Consider the following 23377-nt stretch of genomic DNA (forward strand, 5'->3'; position numbering starts at 1 on the left):
TGCAAAAGTGTATATTTTATATAGAAAATAAATGTTAAATGATCATATATTTTAAATAAAACATACTATTATTATACCTTGTTAAATATTTCATGCATTTGACTTTGTATGATTCACTTGACTCAAAGTATGCTCAATTTATTTATTTAATTTTTCCCCTCTATGATTCATACAAATTTGATCTGTTGTTAGATAAATGCAATGTATCAGCTAATATAATGATATTTTCTAATTTCTTAATGTTATTTATATGTTTAGTATAATTGTGTTCTGGAAAGCTATGAAGTAACTTAAACATTCCTTTTTTAATGGTGCATAGCAAAGAATTTTCAGTTTCACTACTACATTTTTATGATCTTAATTTCAGCTGTTGGATATTTCAAGGCCAAAAATAAAGGAAAAAGTTGTTATCTCTTACAAAAAAATGTAATAATATAAGTAGTATACAACTTATGAAATCATTGTTTAAGAATTTATTAAAGATATTATAAAATTGTCACTTCTAAAACAGAAAAAAATTCTTCCATGAGTCAACAATTTAATATGATAATTTATTTTTAACATATTTTTTAAAAAGAATATTTATGAATTTATCCAATGATACATTGACCATGTGACAATACCATAAAAAAACTTTGTGGAATGGTTAAGAATCTTTATCATGTATAGAAAAAAATCCATGAAAGTATAGTTACACATTTAGAGATTTATGATAAAAAAGATCTATTTGTTTGTAGAAAAGGGCTGACAGAATTACAATTTAATAAAAAGTAAAATACTTCTGGATACCAGTCCAATTTTGCTTGCCATGTCCAATCACCAGGAACAACTATTTCCATTGCAGAGACAACGTTTCTTTAGAGGTTATGCCTCTGCACAAATACAAAAAAAACCACAAAAACTAGTTATCTGCTTTGATATAAAATATTACATTTTTATGAACAGCTGAACAAAAATTTTACAAACATACAAAAATTTTTGAAATATTTACATCCATTTTAATTATTTTCAACATAGAAAACAATCATTTATAACAACAAAAGATATAGTATTTTGAGATGATTTATATAGGTTTGTTTGTTCCAATACAATCAATAAGATATAATACTATATCTATAAATGAACATAATCATAATCATAATCATAATCATCTTTATTTGGCGTAAAAGGCTTTCGCCTGTTACAAGGGCGTTTGATTTTTTTAACAATGCGTATTAACATCACATATAATCATGTCTTAACAACACTGATATATACTATTTACAGATCTATAGAGTTACATTAATATTTTGTTATAATTATCATTTAGTGAATTGTTTAACATAGTTATATAACATATAAATCGTGTTAGTATTAGCTCTGTCAAAAGTATTAAACATCTCCTTTTCACTATTACAATTAGTCAGCAGTCCCATCTGGAGCCTTTGTAGTTTATCTTTTTCATTACAGCATTCACATATAATATGAACTCTAGATAACATTTTTGTACAATTTGGACATATAGTTTGGGTATAGTCTATATATTTATCGTTTATAATTATTCCATTTTTATTTAACCTAATCTGTATAAAAAACTTTTTGATGTTAAAAGCTAGATTCGTCCATATATAATTATTATTTACTGGGTAATTTAAAATTGTTGCATACCAGCTTGTATTCTCCCGTTTTCTTATGTCTTCCATGTCTTGAACGATGGAGAGCTCCATAGCTCTGTATATTATTTCTTTGCTATACTGCTCCATATTATGTGTACGATCCAACAACAATTTAATAGAGAATCCGTATTTATTTACTATCTTCGATAGATGTATTATCCAACTTCGTCTTAAATCCGTTTCCTTTGATTTGTGATATAGTAAAAACAGTAATTTTGTTGTTATGTCTTCTGCCTTAATAATTTTTTGTAGAAACATTAAATATCTTTTTATTAATATAGTGTTTAGTCTAAATCTATTTGTTTCTAGTCTTAAAGCACTGCCCGGGATATTAAATTCTAACTGGAATATCTTGCGTATAAATATATTCTGTATTTTTTCGAAATCGTTAAATTTATCCATACTCCAAACTGGGGCCGCATAGCCCATTGAATTCATTACAAGTGAATTAAAAAGTCGAAAGTGTGTTCCCAAGTGCTTTAGTTTTGTCTTACAGAATAGACCAATTAAGTTATTTATTACAATTTTTGCTTTATTTATTGAATTTTTATAATGTTTCTCAAACGAAAGGTTTGGTGTAAATGTTATTCCTAAAAATTTTATTTCCTTAACTATCTTCACTTCTTCTTTATTAATAAAAAAGGACATGTGCTTTTTGGATACATTACTACCATTTCTGAATATCATTATTGTTGATTTATTTGGATTTATTTTAACTCTTAATTTTTCTAAGTACTCACAAATTTGTTGAATCTTTCTACGGAGCGCAGCTGCTGTAGGAGCTATTAACACAATGTCATCGGCATACGATATGGTATGTATTGTCTGATTTTCGATTTGAATGCCATCTTCGTCTCTTTGAAAACAAGTATTTAGGTCATATAGATAAAAATTGAAAAGATATGGGGACAACGGATCTCCTTGTAGTAGTCCTCTGTTGGTTTATATAGGTTTGTTTGTTCCAATACAATCAATAAGATATAATTGTAACAATCTATATCTATTGGAACAATCTATTACTATATCTATAAATGAACATAATTTGTACCATCTTCCATTTTTAGTTTATTTTATTATTTAAAGATGATAGCATTCAAGTTTATATAAATATTCTAAATTTTATTCATGAATTTTCATTATTAAATTTTTTCTATAATTCTGAAAAATTACATTAAATTATTTTATACAATTTTCCACAAGTAATATGAGTAAATTTGCAACATTCTTGGCACTTAGCTAAAAATGTTACAAGTTTCTTTATGGCTAAGCAATTTGCAACTGAAGTTTTAGTCTCTGCAATCAAAATATTTTGGTGTTTATCATTAAGTATTATTTTAAAGAGGATTTCTATTTAGCAAGCCCATTATAGGTTCAACCAGGCCCACAATTGGATGGTTGGGTGGTGATTCACGAACCATCCACCAAAAAATTCCGTCCGGATTCAATTTCGGGTCCCCCAGAGCGATGGGCCACCACCATAACAGCTTGGCCATCTGGCTTCCCTGTTTTATATTGAAGACTTGAAATTTATCAGTCCCGTTGCAAATAAGTCATGTATCAGACCTAATCTGTAACAAGTTTGCACTGAATAGTACTGTTAGACTTTTCCTACATATTGCAAGATCCCACTCGTAATGAGCAAAATTAAAGTCAACATGTCTAAATCAATCGCATTGTCCAGATTACGGATCCAGATGTTTCAATGAAAATGAGATCTTTGCTCTCGACCCGATTAAAGGTGGCAATGTCACTTTTTGAATTTAAATCTGAAATGACCTTACCGAAAATACAACGAGAAAGGATATTTAGGTCAAATAAAAAAGGAAAAACATTTTACAAGTTACGAATTAGATCTAGCAATTTGTTGAAATAACTATTAGTCTGCTTTAGTTGCAGTTCCAAGTATGTTAAATTTAACTGAAAACTTCCTTTATCTTCGGAGAAATTTCAATTCTAATAACAATATTCAATTTGGCCTATAAAAACACTAGTCATCACTCTGAGTAATCCGGGTTCAAGTTCGAATTGGTTGAGAAATTTTCATGGGTACATTTATCCGGATCTGTTGGATTCTGTCTCTCATCATCCTGCAGCTCCGTAGTTGGCTTGGCTGAATCTAAGATGAACATGATAAAACCCTTTTATTGTTTACACGGATGGAAAGTATTAAAAATTCGATTCGTTGTGTTTTAATTTAATTTAAAAGATTTTTCAGAAAAATCAAAATGTAATTTGGCATTTTGCAACGTTATAAAATAGTCAAACCTCGGATTTCGAACGCCTCGCTTTTAGAACAATTCGGTTCACGAAGAAAATTTTTAACTCATATTTGCACCTGTTTCCGAACGAAAAATTCGGCTGCCGAACAAGCTACTCCGCAAGAACCAGCTACAGATGGTCAACTCCAGGGGCGCCAGTTCATTGAGGCACATTCCTCGATTTTTCTTTTCCTAATCCCCAAGTAAACCCAAACAACAGAAAATTCACCACTTCCAGCCTATTCTGCAAATATAAAAGAAATTAATGAACAATATTTGTCCATTGACACATGGGCAATCCCATTCCTTGTTTTCAAGGCCAAGTTAGCCTCGAGTGCAACCAGCGCCACTTTGTGGGAGCGCTGATCTGACATTTAATCGTAGAGTTCGATTAGAGTAGCGACTAACTGAAGGCTCGTAGTATCAAATAAGAGCAAAGACAGAGAATACTACGAGATCCCTACACTGGGGACGGAACCTTTTTAGCATTAATGAAGAAAATCTAACAAAGGGGATGGAAGAAAGTAGAGGTGCACTGAAATACTAATGGGAACTGACAATAGTGCACTGCCCCGCTGGCACTGGATGTCAAGATCAAGCCATACTTTCTTGGTTTAGGGAGCTTCCGAAAGTTGCTATTCTATATTTCCAATTAATTTACATAAATTTTGATACCTTTTCTCTAATTGAGACAAAATTACAGACCGGCCGCGACTCTGGAACATCGCCCTAAAACCGCGATTGTCCCAGTCAAACCGGGACGTCTGGCATGACAATTCGTAACAATAATTCAGTTCCAAAAATAAAGATTAAATATTTTGAAAGTTACTAATCTTAGGTGGTTTTTTTTATACAGGAACATCTAAAAATATATTTTCCTTACTGTATTATTAAGATTGAAGTGCTATTTCCTGACCTATATTTTTATATTGTAGTAATAAATTATTAAATTTTGATTTTATGTAATGGAAAAGAAATTATTTGTTTAATTTTAAATTAGAAAAATTAATCGTCAATAAATTCAACTTAATATTTTTCAATTGAGAAATGTTTGAATTTTCTTCCTTAATACTAGCAAGATTTAGTTTCCACTTCCTATTTTATTAGATTTTATTTCTCTCGTATAGTCAATGAAGGATCCCTGGTTCGAATCCGGGGTGTAGATTTAATTAATGGACGAAGTTCATGAAACACAAGGACGATTTGCCAAGCGGAAGTGCTTCCCGAGAGGACTTGCTATTGAAAACTGGTTTTTATTTAGACATGTGAAGAAAATCCAGAAAATTACACGCAGGCCAGCCTGCTGGTGAGGTGCGAACCCGCTACTAATTACTAATGGTCAATGGTTTTATTCACTAGGCTACTGGTGGGCCTGTTCGAATTCGATCCGGATTCTTATATAAAATTGATAATTGATCACGAATTGTTCTTTATCTCCATTATCCTATTGAATGGATGGACAAGAAATGCCCTTTTGTTACATTTCTTACAGGTTCTTATGAATGCTAGAACCTGCTAGAACCTGTTGACGCTATTTAATAGAAAATAACAAAGGCAAGACAAGAAACTACAAGCCAATTAGAATGATTGACCTTTATGTTTTCAACTTTTTAATATTTTTCTCCTTATTAGTATTTTTATCACTTACTTCTATTATTATTGGAAGATAATTGATTTTATTATTAATAACACAAACTAGTATTCAATGCCAAAAATAGGAAAAGGTTTTTGAGTTGCCCAGCTAAAATTCAATTGATAAGGCGTAAATTCTCAGACAGAATATTATCTTCGTTTTAGATATTATATAAAATTATATATATTAATCATATCTTGAACACAATTTTTCTCCTATAGCCTATTTACATAATGCAACTGTACGTTATCCGACATATAAAGTCCTAATATACGTCATACTGATAAAACTGTTTATATACATTTATTTGCTTAGTTAAATTAATTTTTTAGAATTTTAAACATAATAAAACTTTAAAAAGTTTTAATCTACTATTTACATATATTTTACTGTACATTTTGACAAATTCTAAGAAGTACAGGGCAGTTAAAATTGTAGGATTCTTGACCAGTCCATCCTGTTCAATGTAACATCATTTAATTAAACTGGTCAGTCTTGTAATTATTTATGTTGTATTTTACATAAAATTCAACTAGTCGAGTTTTTATTATTATTATTTTATTTTTAGATAGAAATTTCAAGCAGGAAAATTAATTAATCAACTTTATTTGTCCTTGATAAAAGCAAAATTATATCGGAAAAGATAAAAATTATTTACTAATTCTTTAAAAGTCATAGGTAGTTTTAAAAGTTATTTTTTGGAAAATACAGATTAATATCAATTTAGATAAATTTTTATCTATTTATATAATTTTACATCTATATATCAGATTTTTTATGCATAATTACATTCGTTTTATTTAAAATATTTGTAAAATATTACTAATTTTTATGGCATATTTAATGATTTTTTTTTATGCGCAGCGATTTATATAGCCTATATAAATATTTAAACTTACTGTGTACACTAGCCTATCTGTCCACCAGTGTCGGAGTGGATAAAACCACTGAAACTCTAGTATTTATTTGGTCGTGGGTTTGCCCCTGGCATACGGGCTGGCCACGTGGAGTTTTTCGGGTTTTATTCACGTTTGTAACACCGAAATATGGGCCAGTTTTCCATAGAAAGTCATCCCGGGAGGCATTCCTTTTGGCAGATCGCCCACCTGTCGCGTTGTCGTATACAAATAAATAAATATAGTCCCACATATTTAAATGATTTATATTCATTTTCACTAACATTTTTCATATTTATGTTATTCATATTCACTAACGTTTCTTATTAATATTTAAAAGTTTATATTAATTTCATGCCACTTTCAGTAACGTCCTTAACTTTTTAGTCTTGCGGGCATTAAAAGGATCTTTTTTCACGCTCATTATGGACTTCATAAAGCTCTTAGTGGAATGACCTGACGGACGAGATTGCGTTCAATACATTAGATCAATACATAATTACATTTAGATCAAACCGTCTATAAAAATTTGTGAGTTGTTCCAGAACTCGAACCCGGGCCCTCAGAGCGATGGTCGGTTACCTTTATTGCCTCGATCACACGCAATCTTAGGGCCCTGAGAAGCACTTAGTATTCAAAGATATCAAGAGTGTTTTCTTATCTATCCATAATGGTTTTGGTCAAACCTATAATGTAAGAACGGAATTCAACATGCAGCTAATCCTACTGTTTTGTAGTTATACCATTGCTTTCAAGAAATTTTAAGATCTATATGATTATGTATAATCAAACCCTTTGTTACGATTGGCTACATGATAAACTTTACAAGTATCCAAATTCATATTTAGAACTTTTTGCTTAAATATAAATACATTTTATAGGTTATAATGTAAACAACTTTACATTACTATATTCAAGATTTTTCCACTTTTAATTCTGCCTTGCGGACGATAAGAGAACCGTTTTAATCACAGCCATCATAAATTCGATTAGGTTCACAATAGAAGCGTCTGGGTGGTGAGAAACAGAGTCGACATACTCGGGGCAGACCATTCCGAAAAAGTTACTGGAAGTTATTCGCCCGGGTTCTCCAGAGCAGTAGGCTGAGCCTTAATCTCCTCGGCCATCCGGCCGCCACTATATTTACAATTATAAAATAATAAAATAAAATTTATTCTCTGTACTGTACATACGTTACGCTAAAGAGATTTTTTGTTACCTTAACTCTTTCTAGATTTCTCTTCCTCTTAGATTTCTTGTTGGATTTGAACGAATTAGATGTCGATAGATGGAGATGGATCTTCAGATGTTCAATAAGTTTCTCGGATCCGATGATTCGTTCGGGAGATATCGTGTTCCAAAATACTGTATCTGAAACTTCCCTATCATTTTTTATAGGGAATCGATAAGAAACTTTTTGCATCATTGAGGTTTTGTAATAACTCAGTGTCAGGTTCACTGAATTGTTAGCTAATAGGACTTTGCCAGAGAAAGTTGGGTTCTGTTGGATTTACTACTTTAAAATGTGGTATATAAAGAAATTTTGAAATTAATTTTTGTACTTGTTATTGGGAACATAAATATATTTTACGTAGTCCAAACTTCAAGTTAGTTTTATTAGAAATTAAATATCAATTTTTTATTTTTTAAATACTTTTTTTTATTTAATACTGTATTTTATCCCGTTCTACCTGCGGGTTGTCCTCTGTCCGCTAGTATTATATGTATTAGGGTTTCTGAAACGGGATTCCGGGATCCCGGGATCCCGGTTATTTTTTTAACCCGGGAAATATCCCGGGAAATTTTTCTTATCCCGGGAAATCCCGCAAATTTCTTAAAAATTCACTTTTTTTCTTATTTTGTGTTAAGGTTGAGGAGTTTTGCAAATAGAAAGCATAATTAACTCATTCACTGCCAGAATACATTTGTATTTATTAATTTTAAACCTATCTATTCGTTTTTTTAAATTTTTGCTCGTTATAGCATGTCACAAATGGTCAATAATCAATATATAGCTTATTTGTGGCATGACTATAAAAATTCTTTACTTGTCGGAACCTGTAATATCTGGAATAATTGTGCTTACGCTGTCTTGAGTTTTAACCATGCCCAGTAGCTTCAATAAATGCCTGACGCCAGATTGTGCAAATTGGGCAAGGATACAAACGAGTACAAAGTCTGCAAGTATGAAGTTTTTCTTCATAAACCTGATTATTAAAGCCAAATGAATTGCCGAATTATCGAGCTCTAAGCTTGATGCCGCTATTAAAGCAGCCAAGGTAGACAAATCAAGAATACTAGAGAGCGAAAGAAGTACTACAATCTCGAAAACGAACTCGAAAGCTTCCAGGCTACAGGTGAAAAAACACATAATATCTGTCTTCTCTTAAATGCATTAAACACTATTCCAATCACATCAATTGAATCGGAAAGGGCATTCTCGGTGGCAAGACTTTTCATTACTAAAATAAGAATTAGAGTGAGTTATCGGAGTATTGACCATCTTTGCTTTTTAAAATCTTATAAAAGTTTGCAATATTTTGTATTATATTTTATTTAAAAAACGAAAATTACCTTCTAAATTAGAAGTTCATTTTTTTAATTTTTAACTCAATTCAAAACATTTTTTTTGTTGTTGTTGTATGCAGTTTCCAGCAAACTTTAATTAATTTTTTTCTATTTGTGAAAATTTCTACGTTATTTAAAGGTAATTTTTATTATAGGCCTATAGACCTAACACAGCATTATTAATATGATTTTGGAGGTTACAAAACTTTAAAATTACTTTAAAAAATGGAAAATAATTATATCATTTGATTTCAAGATATTTTGTATACCTTAAAAATAATTAATTCTATCCCGGGACAAGCAAAATACCGGGAAATGAGAAACCCTAATATGTATATAATAAATTAGTTATATAACAGATTTATTCTGTTTTATACATTTGACAACGTATTTTGTCAGATGCATCAGAATAAATCAGTTATGAACTTGCTGACGAATGAATTTTTAATTATGTAATGAGCAGTATCCTGTTTGCAACGATAAAAATAATAATTTTAAAAATTATAAATTTAAAACAAATTAATGAATTAATAAAATGTAAAATATATATTTAAAAATATAAAAATGTACTTAAATATATTTCATTTACAATAAAGTGTTATAAAATTATTTATTTTTATATTACATAATTATTACATAAAATAAAGTGTAAAAACTTAGGAATATATTTCAATGGTCGAATGGCCTCGGCAGTTGGAATCAGCCTCCCACTCTGAAGGATCCGGAATCGAACCAAACAGAAACCTCAGAAATTTTTCTGTCTCTGATATGTCCGGACTCGTTCAATAGTCTCTATTGTGGGCCTGGCAGAATCCACGATGGGATGGAATTTGGATCGATGTTCCACAGACTATCTGCCATGGGGCTCCCATAAACCATCCTGGAAAAGACTTTCTATGAGAAACTGGTCCTATTTAAGTCTTAGACACGTGAAGAAACCAGGAAAACTCCAGGCGTAAACCCGCTATCACTAGTAGTATTCAATGGTGTTACTTATTCGGTCACTGGTTAGTCTGGGTATGGAAAAGGACGTTCTTACTGCCCACAAAGCGGAAAGGACCTTCTTACTGTCCCCCGTTAAGAAAAACATATACTGTATACATTTCTTTTAATACTCAGAAAGTGTGATATATTTTATAAATATGTTATAATTCTTACATATTACCCACATTATAAATTTTAGTATAATAATATATATCACATATAAAATTTAATTATAATATATAATTAAGTGCTTAATGCTATATCATTACAAGCATTATATTACAATATAACAATTGTTCTACATTATATTTGACACATATAAGTTAGATAACGTAAAAAATGTAATGCTTCATAAAAAAGTGTATCGTATTTTTTTTAAAATAAAATGCATAAAATTTAATATTTAACACGGGTGTTATATATGTTATGTGTTTTAAAAATATAATTACTGTGACAGCTGTACTGCAAATTTTTCAAAATACGTGCATATAACACATGACACATGAGAAAAACACAGCATATACATAAGACTTGTGTAAAATATTATATATATATATTACAACACAAATGCTACATATACTACACATATTCTATGTGTTTCTGTTTGTGTCATATATATTTCTTTAAAAATACAATATAATTAATATAATTGTTAAATATACTGTATGTAAAAACGCACATATGTAAACAATTATGTATTTAATTATAACTAAACAAATATATATATGTATTATATGTAGCATTTGTGTTAGAATGTACAGTACAGTACTTAACATGTGACAGAACAATTAATATATTACACGTGACATTTATGTTAGGTACAGTACTATATACGTTTGAAAACACATTAAAAAATAAATAACGTTATAACTAATATTAAATATAATTTTTTCTTGTATGTTTTAATAAAATAAATCGATGTAATAATTAATTATTTTAATATATAATTTTTAAAATTTATACGTAACACGGTACGACCAATAATACGTTCGAATGAGTGTGACGTAAACCACGCCTTCTACACATGTTTAGACGTCACATGGGAAGCCACGTTGGATGACAATTTTCTAGAAAAACAGGTTTAATAGATTTGTATTTAAATTCAAAGGTTCACCGTTCTTCTACTGACAATTCTACAAGTTTTACTAAACCACAAATCGTGTGCAAGAGTATAATTTTTTAAAGATGTGCGGTGAGTAATATAATTAGTTACATTTAACATAGTAAATGTATTAGTTTAAAATGAGTAATATGCATACATTTATATCATATTTTTCTTAAACATTTTTGTATTTATAAGCTATATTTGTTGTTCAGGAAAGAATGTACTGTACAACCCATAAATGTACCTCTTTACCTGAATTTCCTGTTAAAAATAACAATAAATAATTCAATGTGCTCATTCTTAAATAACAATTTCTTCATTTAAAACTTTTATTTTTTTTTACTTCAAAATTATTTCAGTAATTTATTTATATACATATATTTAACTTCATTGATATATTACAGTTAAAAAATTGAATATAAGTTTAAGTTTTATTTAAACATTAATTTCTTATTGTTAAATTTATATTTTTTTTATTACATTCAACATTAATGTGTTATTGCTATCATAAAACATCTTAATACATTTTTTTAATACAAAAAGTGATAAATAAACTAGTTTTGTGTTGTTTGTTAATTAATTTGTTAATAAACATTAATTAAATGTAATTGAATCTGAAAATACGTTAAGATTTGCACATTTATGGAGGATTTTCGATCCATGTGTCTGTCAGAGATTCGGCTTTAAAATCTCAAAATTCTTCGTCTCTCTCTTTCTCCTTTCAAAAATGTATGTAACTAATGTCAATAACGTTTTATATTTGTTTTTGATAAGTTTTATCTCATTACGGACTTATTAATAATACTTATCTTACCTAAAATATGACATACGAATTGACAGTGCACAATATCTATTTTATGAATGTTGATTTATATCCAAGCAAATATTTTTAATATATTCAAATTCCATGCAAAAATTTCAACTTAGCTTCTTTAAATTATGTCTAAAAGAAACTTCTCTTTAATTTAAAAATACTTTTTATACGATGACTCAAATGCTGTTTCGAAAATTAGAAAAGTAAATAAATGTCAAAATCTATTTATTATTTAATATTTCTGTTGAAATAAATTTTTAATAAATTACTTTTCCTTTTGCAGAAATAAATAGATGATTTTTACAGCTATTTTATTATGAATAGATCTGATATATAGAAATAAAACTTTTTTTCTTTCCTTCTTATTATGAGTTCAAAAACAAGTTAGCATTTGCCAAATATACAAGTTGACCTCCATATTTTATATAGTATAGTCATTTGAGTGATAAGGTTAAATTTTCTTATTTCCAATCGATATTATCTTTATAAATATGCAAAAAAAAATTTTATAAGTTGTGCGTAAGATAATATAAAATATTTAGTCTGATGCTTTTCTTTCTTACATGTGAATGCTTATCTGAAATATTGTATAAAATTTTCCTTGATCTAAACTTTCACATCATATCAAATGATTAAATATTTGAGTAATTGTTTTGAATGTTTTAAAATTCTCTTCTATAGTTAAACTGGTAATATTTTATACATATAAATTATACTCTTTTAAGATGGAGCTTTTGCTGCTATCATTTTTATAATATTTTTTCTTATTTAAGATTAAATTTACATTGTTGTTTTAGCTAAATTTTAAAAGTTTTGACAGGAATGTAGTGAGGGAGAGGCTGATAAGGACACATGCCTCAGGCACTAAATGAGAAAGGGCACTATGAACTATCTCAACAGATAATAAATAATTTAAAGTATATTGTTATTAAAACATTAACATTTAACTTTTTAAATTTTTAACGTCATGATCAGTATTAAAACATGTATATAACCACTGATCCATAATTCATGAGTTTGTTGTTGAATTTACATGTAGATTTGCAGATAAATGTTTTTAATATGTGCAAAATCTTTATCAAAATTTGTTGAAATTTGGTAGAAATTGCATATTTAAAACTGTAAAATGCATTATAAGAAAATTTTTTTTATGAAGACGGAAACCAGAAATCAAATGTGGAGAAAGCGTTCTTGAAAGTGAAGGATAGATATGAAAAAAATGTTTTTAAAATTGCTTTTTAGAACTTATTATACAAAAATGCTCTAAATACAGTTCATTGTCCTTATACAATAAACAGGTATCGTTTCTAACTTTTCTAGAGGAAGAAATAGGTCAGTAAGGGTGGTATATAATAATCTTGGTAACCTTTAGTTATCATGCTTAAATGACTTGTGGTGGTTAATGCAATTTTTTTAAGTTAAAAAACAGGTTTTTGCATCCATATGGGATAAATGTTGAAGTTTGTTTTATGACATATCATTTCATTATATTAATTTTAGTCAACCTCTTTTTTTTTCCCTTTTTAAAATGGAATTTAAATGAAGAGATTAACAGTCAAAAACAACTTTTTATACATTCCAGGAAATATAAAATGTATAAACAAATATTAGACAATTATATGAAAGATGCCTTTCCTTTCGTAACTATAATTTAAACCATTTAAATAAAGATTATTCTGCATTTAATAAAATTCATAAATTTTTAATATAATTTATATATTTATTGACATGAAAAATTCATTTTGAAATTGCTTTATTTGAGATTAACATATTGACTGCAATCAATCTATTGTGATATTGTTTTTTCATGTTATTTTGTTTTGCTTTATTGAGCAAGTATGTGTATGTATGTATGTATGTATGTATGTATGTGTATATATATATATATATTAAAAGTTATTCATTATTATATTATTTTCAATGATTTTAATAGTTTCATGCTAATATAAATTGCCCAAGTTAGCACTCTGTTATTATTTTTGGTTTAAAACTTAAACTTGTTTAAAATTTAAAGTGAAGACTTTATGTATTGTTTATCACATTTTTTAATATTTGACTTGAAGATAGTAACTTGAATAACTTGCTGAAAACATTAAATAATATCAAATTTGCATTTTATCAGTAAAATGTATTTTTTATTAACTTATTGTATCACTTTTTCTGGAACCTATTATGTTGATTGTCTTCTAGTGAGTTATGCATTGTGGAAACAATCAGTGCATATTAAGCCACTTACTTGTTTTACTAACAATACATCTGTCTTTTTGTTTTTGTTAAAAAATACAGCTTTTAAAAAGAAAACAGGCTGTTTATATTATCTGTTATATGTTGCACAAGAAATCTAACATTGAATAATATCATTTAGAATGGATAGTTGTGGTAGCTATCTGTCACACCAAGGGGACAGGGTTCAAGTTTGTTTATATCTTTAGAAATTGTTCAGGTAGTCTATTTAGATATGCTAGTTTTTGTTTCTCAGTACTTAGCTGCTCAATTGCACTGGATTACAACTATGAAATGCATAAATAAAAGCTATGTTACTGTCTATAGGGCAAGAAGAGGGGGAGAAATTATTCAAGAAACAGAATATAAATTCTGATCTATTACACTTTTAATTAAAGACTTCGTTTTTTTTTAAAATACAAATTACTGTATATCTGTATATTGTTTATATGAATATTAATTAAACTTTGTTCTGTTTTTATTTTAAGTCAGTAATTTGAATTGGAAAGGTTTTCAATTTTGGATACATTTCAATAGAAAGACATTCAAATTGACTTAAATGTATATTTTTCAATGATAAAAATCTGCATTTTACAAAATTATGTATTGTATAGATATAGTGACATATAATACATATAATATGAAATTGTCATTAGGATTTTTCAGTTTATAATCAAGATGCATTTAACACAAGTTCATTTTTTCTATATACAACAAAAAATTTACTTGACATATGTAAGGAGCAGTCCATAAATTACGTAAGGTATTTTGGAGTGGGTGGGTGTCAAGGATTTCTTACAATTTCTTACTCGGGTAGGGGGTAATAGATCTCGTCTTACATAATATTCTTAGTTTTATTTTTTGATCTCGTTGAGTGGTGGAGTTTTGAATTTAGCTTCAATTTGACGGTTTCTATTAAGAACGCTCATTGTACCAATGCCATCTCGTGTGATGTGATAGAATAATAATGCTAGCAGACTCATGCTCTACACATTTTTTATTATGGGAGTAAAATATTTAATCAAAGAAAATATTACGGTTTCTTACACGAGTGGATGGGGTCTAGAATTGCCGAAATCGCCCTTATGTAATTTATGGACGGTCCCTAAGCATCATTTCTATTTGACTTGTTAAGTATAATGGATTTGATTTTATAAAGCTTCTTTATTTGTTCATATTTAAAATATAATTTTAGTATTTAATTTAAACTGTATTGAAGGTATAAAAATTATCCTCATAAATCTGTCACAATCACCAGGAACCCAAAAAAGTTTTCATTCACAGAGACAATCTTTTATGCTTCTGTAAAAAATGTAAAACAGTTAAAAATGTTCATTGGCAAAATTTAGTATATTAAATTTACTGCTTCTATAATGAAAAGTTTTAAAAAAATACATTTTAATGTCTTTAAAACAAAAAAGTTCTCTCTGAAAAGAGACAACTCCAGGGGACAAACTGTATACATTTATTATATAGGTTTCACTTCACTAATATATATACCCAATAGCAAACTTCAGTAGAAATTTTTATTTTTTAATAGTCTTTCTAAACAATAAAAATTGATTTAAAAATTTTTGTCTTTCCAAATGACAAGACTACAGAAAAAACTTGCCTAGGTTATAATTATTTTTTAAACCTTTACTACTACTAGAAATTCTTGGTTAATGTTGCTTGCCTTGACTCGAATGAATTACTTATCAATCATGAATTATTTAAATTATAACTGAACTCCAACCCTGTTTTGCATACCTGTTAACAGTTTGATGGACATATCTACTTCTAAAAATACACATAAAGAATATGAATGTTAAAGCTTGAAAGAGGTTTGAATTTTTTATGACATTCAGCAATTGTAGAAAGGTCATTAAAAACATTGGGGTCAACTTTCTATCTGTAACATTAGACATTACAATATATTTTCATGTAAATCAATATGTAACGTTGAATGTTTGTTTTATTTATTTATTTGTTACAGATTTTTAAAATTCTGTAAAATCATTTTAAATGGAAAGGTTAAAGTCATCTTGTTGACATTATTGTTTCTTATGTATATGCAATGATAGCAGCCTTGTGAGAGATATTGTTTATTTGTCTCCAGATGTTAATTTTTTAATATATTCATTTTTTCTGTTTATAATTTATAGCATATTTAGAATATAATTTCAATTCCTTTCCTTAAAGTGAAGAATTTCTAGCAAACTTTAATGCTTTCTGGTTATGTGCCTATCGGATTTACATTTTGAAGATCTTCCTAAGTGTACTTAAAATGTGATTTTTAAATCTCCTTAAGAATTTTGTATTTTTAAAATGTTAATTTAACATTTTTTTAAAGAATTTAATGTTAATTTATCTATTGTTGTACTCTCAAAAGCATTCATTACTAAAGAAAAATTATTAAGTTGATGTAAAAATGTGACATACTTTAATCAGATTTACAACATTAAGGTAGTGGGTGCCTCTAAGAATGCAAGCATTTCAAACATGTTACTGCTGAAATTTGCAAAACAGTTTGCATTTTTTAAAGTTAATTCTTATGCAACTTCAAGAACAAATAGTTATATTCTCAGAAATATATAAATTATAAAAAAGTATATATACTTGACTTTAAAACCAATTTTTTTAAGTTTTTATTACAACAACTAAAATAACTCAAATTTTTTTTTACAAAAGTTTTTCCTTTTAATTTATAAAATCGTTAATTAATATTTATCAACAACTTAAATTTTTTATTGGTAAAACTATTCTTGAATTAAAATTACTATAAATGTTTTTTCCTTTTTCTTTAAAGTTGTCTTTATCCTATCATTTATCTCGCTTGTCAGATTATGGAAATCATAATGCAGATATTTTGTAGGTGAAATGTGCATAATATGCTAATAACAAATTGTTAAGAGACTGCTAGAAGCGGGATGTCAATCTATGTTTCATGCAGCTGACTATTAATCTTGTCAAAATTATTTTTTACAAATTTCTTAAATTTTAGATGAATAAAGAACTTGTATAGAATTTTTTTTATAGTTTAATTCTTCTATATTTTTATAGGAATATTTGCGTATTTGAACTATTTGCAACCCAGAACACGTAGAGAAATTTTAGAATATCTCATTAAAGGTCTGCAGAGGTTGGAGTATCGTGGTTATGACTCGGCAGGTAATAATAATAATTATAATTTTTATTAACAATAAGATCAGATTTATATATTTTTACATTTTTATTACTTTTTAAAACAAAAAAATAATTTTAAAAAATTGTGTATTGACAGGTATTGCTGTAGATGGAAATGCCAATGGTTCAGTTTTGTCTATTATTCGAAGAAGTGGAAAAGTAAAGATGTTGGAAGATCAGATATGGAGTTTGTATTTTTTTTTTACAAGTTTAATAATTTAAAAAAAAAAAGAGTTTGTATTGCTTTTTAGTTCAAGGTTTTTAATCTAATTATAGTAAATGTTTTTTTTATTAATATTTAAACATTTTATTGATTTTCATTCCTATTTTGGTAGATAATGAGGATCTAGATTTTGATCAGGAATATACAGTTCACGTTGGAATTGCTCACACACGATGGGCCACACATGGAGCTCCAAGTATTCCCAACAGTCATCCTCAGAGATCGGATGTGAATAATGGTATAAATAATTTTATTCTTCTTATAAGTGTAAAAAATATTATTGTACTGGTAGATGAGAAATTTAATTCTTATATTTTTCTTCAGAATTTGTTGTGGTTCATAATGGAATTGTTACCAATTACAAAGATATTAAACAACTTTTGGTAAGACTTTTTTCTTTATATTTATTTTAAGTAATCAAAAAAATTTTAGAATTTTGATTTACAATTAAAAATATATTTTCATTTTGATTCTTTCAGCTGAAGAGAGGATTTGAATTTGAATCTGATACTGATACCGAAGTAATTGCCAAATTAGTTAAACTAATTCATGATGATCATCCTGATCTTTCTTTCAGAGAATTAGTTGAACAAGTCATTCAACAATTGGTATGTTTTAATTGAATTATTATAAATGATATTTTAATTTTTATCATACACTTGAATATTTCTTTTTATATGTTTGGGACATTTGATGATTAGATGATTAAAAATTCTCTTCCTGTTACAAGGAACTATAAATTCAGATACCATTTTTAAAATGCTTTACAATAATTTTAAGTTTCAAAATATTCCTTAAAATAAATGAGATGATAATTTAGGACCAAATTTTACAACTTCTCTTAGATGTGGAAGTGGAATTAATAATGCTATTTCATTATATCATGTATGATTGAAAATGAGTAAAATTTCAATTGCTTTGTTCTCTGCTATACAATTTCTTCTATATTTTTTTTTACTTGCATTGATAACAAATCAAGAAATCATTGGAATGGTGAATTCATTCAGCTTTTTTTAAAAGAACTGTTCTTTTCAATGTTTTGGAACATAGCCAAAAATCAACATTCCAACAATTTGTAACTGTAAATTATATCTGAGATGTATAATTGAGATTCATTCTATAGTAGTATTAACATTTAATGACAATAGATTTAATTTTTGATACATATACTGACCTTTTTTCATTTTTTCTATATCAGAGCATTTTTAATTTTATTTAAGTTTTTAATTAAATGCATGAAACAAAAATATATTCATTAAGTTTGGTGTCACATATCTTTTGATTTACTCATACTAAAAACTGGCATCTGATTTGCACAAATTTTTATATTTGAAGCAGAATTTGATTTTTGAAATATGATGAATGAGTATCAATAGTTTAATAGTCATTTTATCAAATTATAGGTGGAATATGAATATATATTTAAGTTATTTGAGTTAAAGTATGTGAAAATACCATTTTAACAAAACATTTTAATGAAATTATCTATGTAAATGATTATCTTAAATTTATATTACAGGAAGGTGCTTTTGCTCTTGTGTTCAAAAGCAGAAAATATCCAGGACAATGTGTGGCTACTCGGTAAAGAACTTTTATATAAAAACAAATATCCAGGAAAATTAGGATTTTATTTTTAATGAATTTTAATATTTTAACAATATAATTTAGGAGAGGAAGCCCTCTTCTTGTTGGCATAAAAAGTAAAACACATTTATCAACTGATTACATTCCTGTATTCTACAGTAAGGGTAAGAATTTTCCAGAATATTATAAATGGAATTCTAAAAAAAAAATTATTTTTTATGTAATAATTTTGAACTACTAAACTCACTAAGCAATAATATATTTGCTCGAATATTAATAAATTTGTGGTTGTGGTGGCAGGTTTTTGTCATTTATGCAAAACTCCTCTGCACTCTTCTGCATTCTCCAGACATTTCGGTGTACATTTTGTTCTGTTGGAATAAAATCTTTCTCTTCAATTTTCTATAAAATCAATAAAAATTATATGTATATTTGTTTTATTTTCATGTATTAACTCTACATCCATTTTTCTTTTCTTATTTCTTTTGGGGATCTCTTTTTCTTTGCTTCATAAAGAATTTCTGCTCTCATTGCTTTGCTAAGGGTTCCATGTCTCCAATTATTAACAGATTAAAAGTTAATTTTTTTTGTTATATTTATATATTTTGGTCTAGATGGTTTGGTTTATTCATTTCTAATCTGTCACTCTTTTTGTCTATTTTCTGCATGATCTTCCCTTATTTGACTTTTTGACAATTTGACTACTGTACAGATGCAGACAACAAGCAGAATTCAGGTACACATTTCTTCTATTTTTTTAATTATTTTTTTTAAATATTTTTTTTTTAATAAGAAATGCAAAAATAATTTTTTTTGTTGTTATTATCTTACTTTAATTTTAATTTTTAGTTTGATTTTCATTTAGCAATTAATAGAAAATATGTATTTAGTGTTTAACAAATTACCTGAATTCGTAACAAATGTAGAATTTGATCATATGGTTATTGAAATATAAATGTTTTGAAAAGATTACGAGAAGTTGAATTGAATTTATTAATTATGCTTGTTGAATTGTCTAATAAATGGAATAGAACAATAATAAGTGTGTCGATTTTCATCATTATGATGCACAAGAATTCACTTTTTCAGTTTTAGCATAAATATTGCCACTTTGGTTCAAATAATGATTATTATTGAATATTATGCAAATTATCTAAGAAATCTGGAGACATAGAACAAAATTTGTTTTCAAACAATATATAGTGATTCCAGACTATTTAGATTATCTTATATATTAAAATCTGAATTTTGCTGTACTAGTGTTTCGAATTATCAACCCTGTCATTTGCTCCTCAAGTTTGTAATGATAAATTTAAATTAATATAATGGTTACATTTAAACACACATGTATTCCATAGAGCAAGGTTTAACAATTCCAGGTTCTCATTAGCATTTGTGCAGCCTGCATCACACACAATATTTCAAAAAATATATAAAATAAAAGTAAAACAAAAATGTAAAATACCGACATTGAGCAGTCTATAGTTGTAGTAAATACCAAGAGCATGTTTTGTACATGTCCTGTAGTTTAACTTGATTTCACTTGACACTTTGTGTAGAGCTGTAAGGCTTTAGTTTTTTGGTTTCTTTGCAAATTATGTACTATTAACCTAGATTTATTAAACTATTCCTTAGCTGAGAAAATGAAATACAGATTTCTTTTTTAGCGACTTTTTCAGTAAATATGGAAAATGTATCAAATGAACTTCAATTGGAGATAGACTTGCAAAGTAATTTTGATCTGAAAGACACCTTTTCAAAGAAAAAGTTTGATAGACTTTGATATTCTTTGATAAAAGTTTCATAAATTTCCTAACTTAAGAAAGTATGCAATAAAAATTCTATTGTTTTTTCTGCAAGTTGTGAATATGTTTTTTCCACAAATTCATTTGTGGAAAAAGTAAAACAAGAAATCAGCTAACCAACGCTCCTCTCAAAAATATTTTAAAATTAGCAGGAACTTAATATTCTGCCAAATTTTTCAGATATATTATATTTGTATCAGTTCCAGAAGTCACATTAAGTATATATATGTTAATTTATAATTATATATGAACAAATAATTCTGATTACCTGCATTTTTTTGTGTGGCCTGTGCTAGTTTGAAAGTTTTAATTATGATCCTTATGTAGAAAAAGGTTGTCCATCCCAGCCATAGAGAATTATGTAGGGTTTCTCTTTTCAAATGTAATTTGAATGAAAAACTAAGTAATTTGTAATATTTGTCCTTATTTTAAAAATTATTTTCAAATGAAAACTTTAACGTATGATATGTCTTGTAGTATAGAAAATACCATATAGCATGTTTGTGTGATTGGTCACATGTATAACTTACAGTAAAAGTTGTTTATTTGCTAATTACAATTGATAAAAATTTCAATGAGTTTATTATATATTTCTCTGTATAACATCATGTTTTTAAACTATTATTTATTAAAATTATAATATATAACTAATTCAGATTAAGTGACCATAATTCATTATAATGTAGAGAAGATAACAACCTAAACTTTTCAAATAATATAACATGAATATTTAGAGAAGAATCTTTTCTTTAAGTTTGCAAACTATAGGTCATTTAACTTGCTCATTTGACTTGCTCGCTTAACTACTTGTTAACTAGATAAACCTCAAACTAGTTTAAGGTATATTTAGTTAACAAGTAGTTAAGCGAGCATGTCAATGACATGTAATTAACTGTCGTTAGTTTGCTTACTGAGTTGCTTATTGTCTAGAGTCTAGACAAACATCCTGAAATTTTAGTTGTTCAAATTAATCTTTAAAAAAAAATATTAAATTGCTTCTATTTATAATTATAAAAACAGTTTTAATAGTTTTTGATTAGCCTAATTCTTTTATTGAATATTTTAAGCCTATTGAAATATTTGGATTTTAACTGTGATGGACATAATTTAAGTATAATCAAAACAAGAAAATTCTATTCATAAATGTTTGAAGGTAAAATCTTGTTAATTTTTTTTCACTATTTATTATCCTTTTTGTCAAAATGTATTCATAAATATCAAAATAATTTTAATTTTTAAAAATAAAGGATAGTGGGCATAACATTTCTAAAATAAATTTGTGTACAAAATTTAATGTGATCAAGTCTTAAAAATTTGAATACTTTCAAATTTTACAATTTAAAATCTTGTTCAAATTCTTACACGAATGCTTTTTAATAATAATTTCTTCAGCACTGGTAAATGAATTTTCTATTATTCATGGCAACAAATGATTAACTTCTAGCAACAAAGTGCATATATTTTTTTTACAGAAATCGTAGAATAAAAATTTATAATTAATGTATAATGTATATGTTATGGAAACTAAATGTTTATTTTCAAAGATTTAAATTCAGAAAATCTGCTTTGATTTTATACCAATCAAAGCACTGGAAAATAATTAAATTAATCCAGAAACAGTTCTATTTCAGGCATGGGTATCTTTACTGTAAGAGATCATACAACACATTTCAATGTGAGATCATGCTGAAACACTAAAAACTTTGGATTTTATTGCAAATCATACATTACACATACTATATGGATCATAGCAAAAGTCAGAGGACTGCAGGTTGCCTATATCTATTTACTCTAGAACATTTCTTCAAGAATATTCAAGGTTTCCAAATAAATGTTTTCAAAGATGTGCATAAGCATAATAGAAACGGAATAAATATCAATACTTCTTTGAGATATTGTCGTAGATTATTCCTTTGTGCCTATTTCAGCAAGAGACAACTGCTCCAACCATGTACAAATAAACTGTGCTTGAAAGCATTAGAAATGTATTTTCATTTTTAATTCTGAACAATGCATTTCATAAGTTTATATTTCCAAGTGAAGAAGGACATGTTTAAAAAGTACAGGAACAAGCAATTTTCCACATAAGAACATGCTTGTATTTGCAAGAAAATACAATAAGTTTGGAGAGTGTACAAGCTAATATTGAAGTGTCTGCAGCCACTCACTTACTAAATTTATAATCAGCCTCATAATATATACAGTAGAGCGTCGATTTTCCGAATCAATTGGGGACTGGGGTTGTTCGTATAACTGATATTTCGGATAACAGATTTATGTACGAAAAAATAGTTTAATGTATTCGATGTTGAAATTTTTCTCCGTTGCGTGTCGCTTCGCGTTGAATTTTCGTTGATGTTAAGCCTAACGAAGACTTGTATCGTAAAAAATTATTTTTTTTATTTTGTACAAACAAAATAAATATATTGAAAAATATAAAAACAATAAAAAATTATACTTCAGA

General features: G+C 27.4%; 1 protein-coding gene and 1 long non-coding RNA gene across 2 annotated transcripts in view; one reads left to right on the plus strand and one right to left on the minus strand.

The window, feature by feature from the left end:
• Positions 1-7104: 7104 nt before the first annotated feature.
• Positions 7105-7794, minus strand: LOC111629836. The gene is made up of 2 exons (XR_002757406.1): positions 7662-7794; positions 7105-7579 (listed from the first exon to the last, which is right to left on the minus strand). It is a non-coding gene; the product is annotated as an uncharacterized LOC111629836 (long non-coding RNA).
• A 3221-nt stretch (positions 7795-11015) lies between these two features.
• The window catches only part of LOC111629840 (glutamine--fructose-6-phosphate aminotransferase [isomerizing] 2-like), a 44438-nt gene continuing 32076 nt past the window's right edge, over positions 11016-23377 (plus strand). Inside the window, exons 1-9 of the mRNA XM_023373749.1 lie at positions 11016-11186; positions 17179-17286; positions 17399-17488; positions 17637-17762; positions 17849-17907; positions 18004-18132; positions 19044-19105; positions 19193-19272; positions 19821-19844. Coding sequence (XP_023229517.1) covers positions 11180-11186; positions 17179-17286; positions 17399-17488; positions 17637-17762; positions 17849-17907; positions 18004-18132; positions 19044-19105; positions 19193-19272; positions 19821-19844 — 685 coding nt within the window. The 5' untranslated portion in view covers positions 11016-11179. The remainder of the gene's footprint in view (positions 11187-17178; positions 17287-17398; positions 17489-17636; positions 17763-17848; positions 17908-18003; positions 18133-19043; positions 19106-19192; positions 19273-19820; positions 19845-23377) is intronic.

Source organism: Centruroides sculpturatus, unplaced genomic scaffold (assembly GCF_000671375.1).
Source record: "Centruroides sculpturatus isolate CEXI.00-Female unplaced genomic scaffold, Cexi_2.0 scaffold588, whole genome shotgun sequence".
NCBI lineage: Eukaryota > Metazoa > Arthropoda > Arachnida > Scorpiones > Buthidae > Centruroides > Centruroides sculpturatus.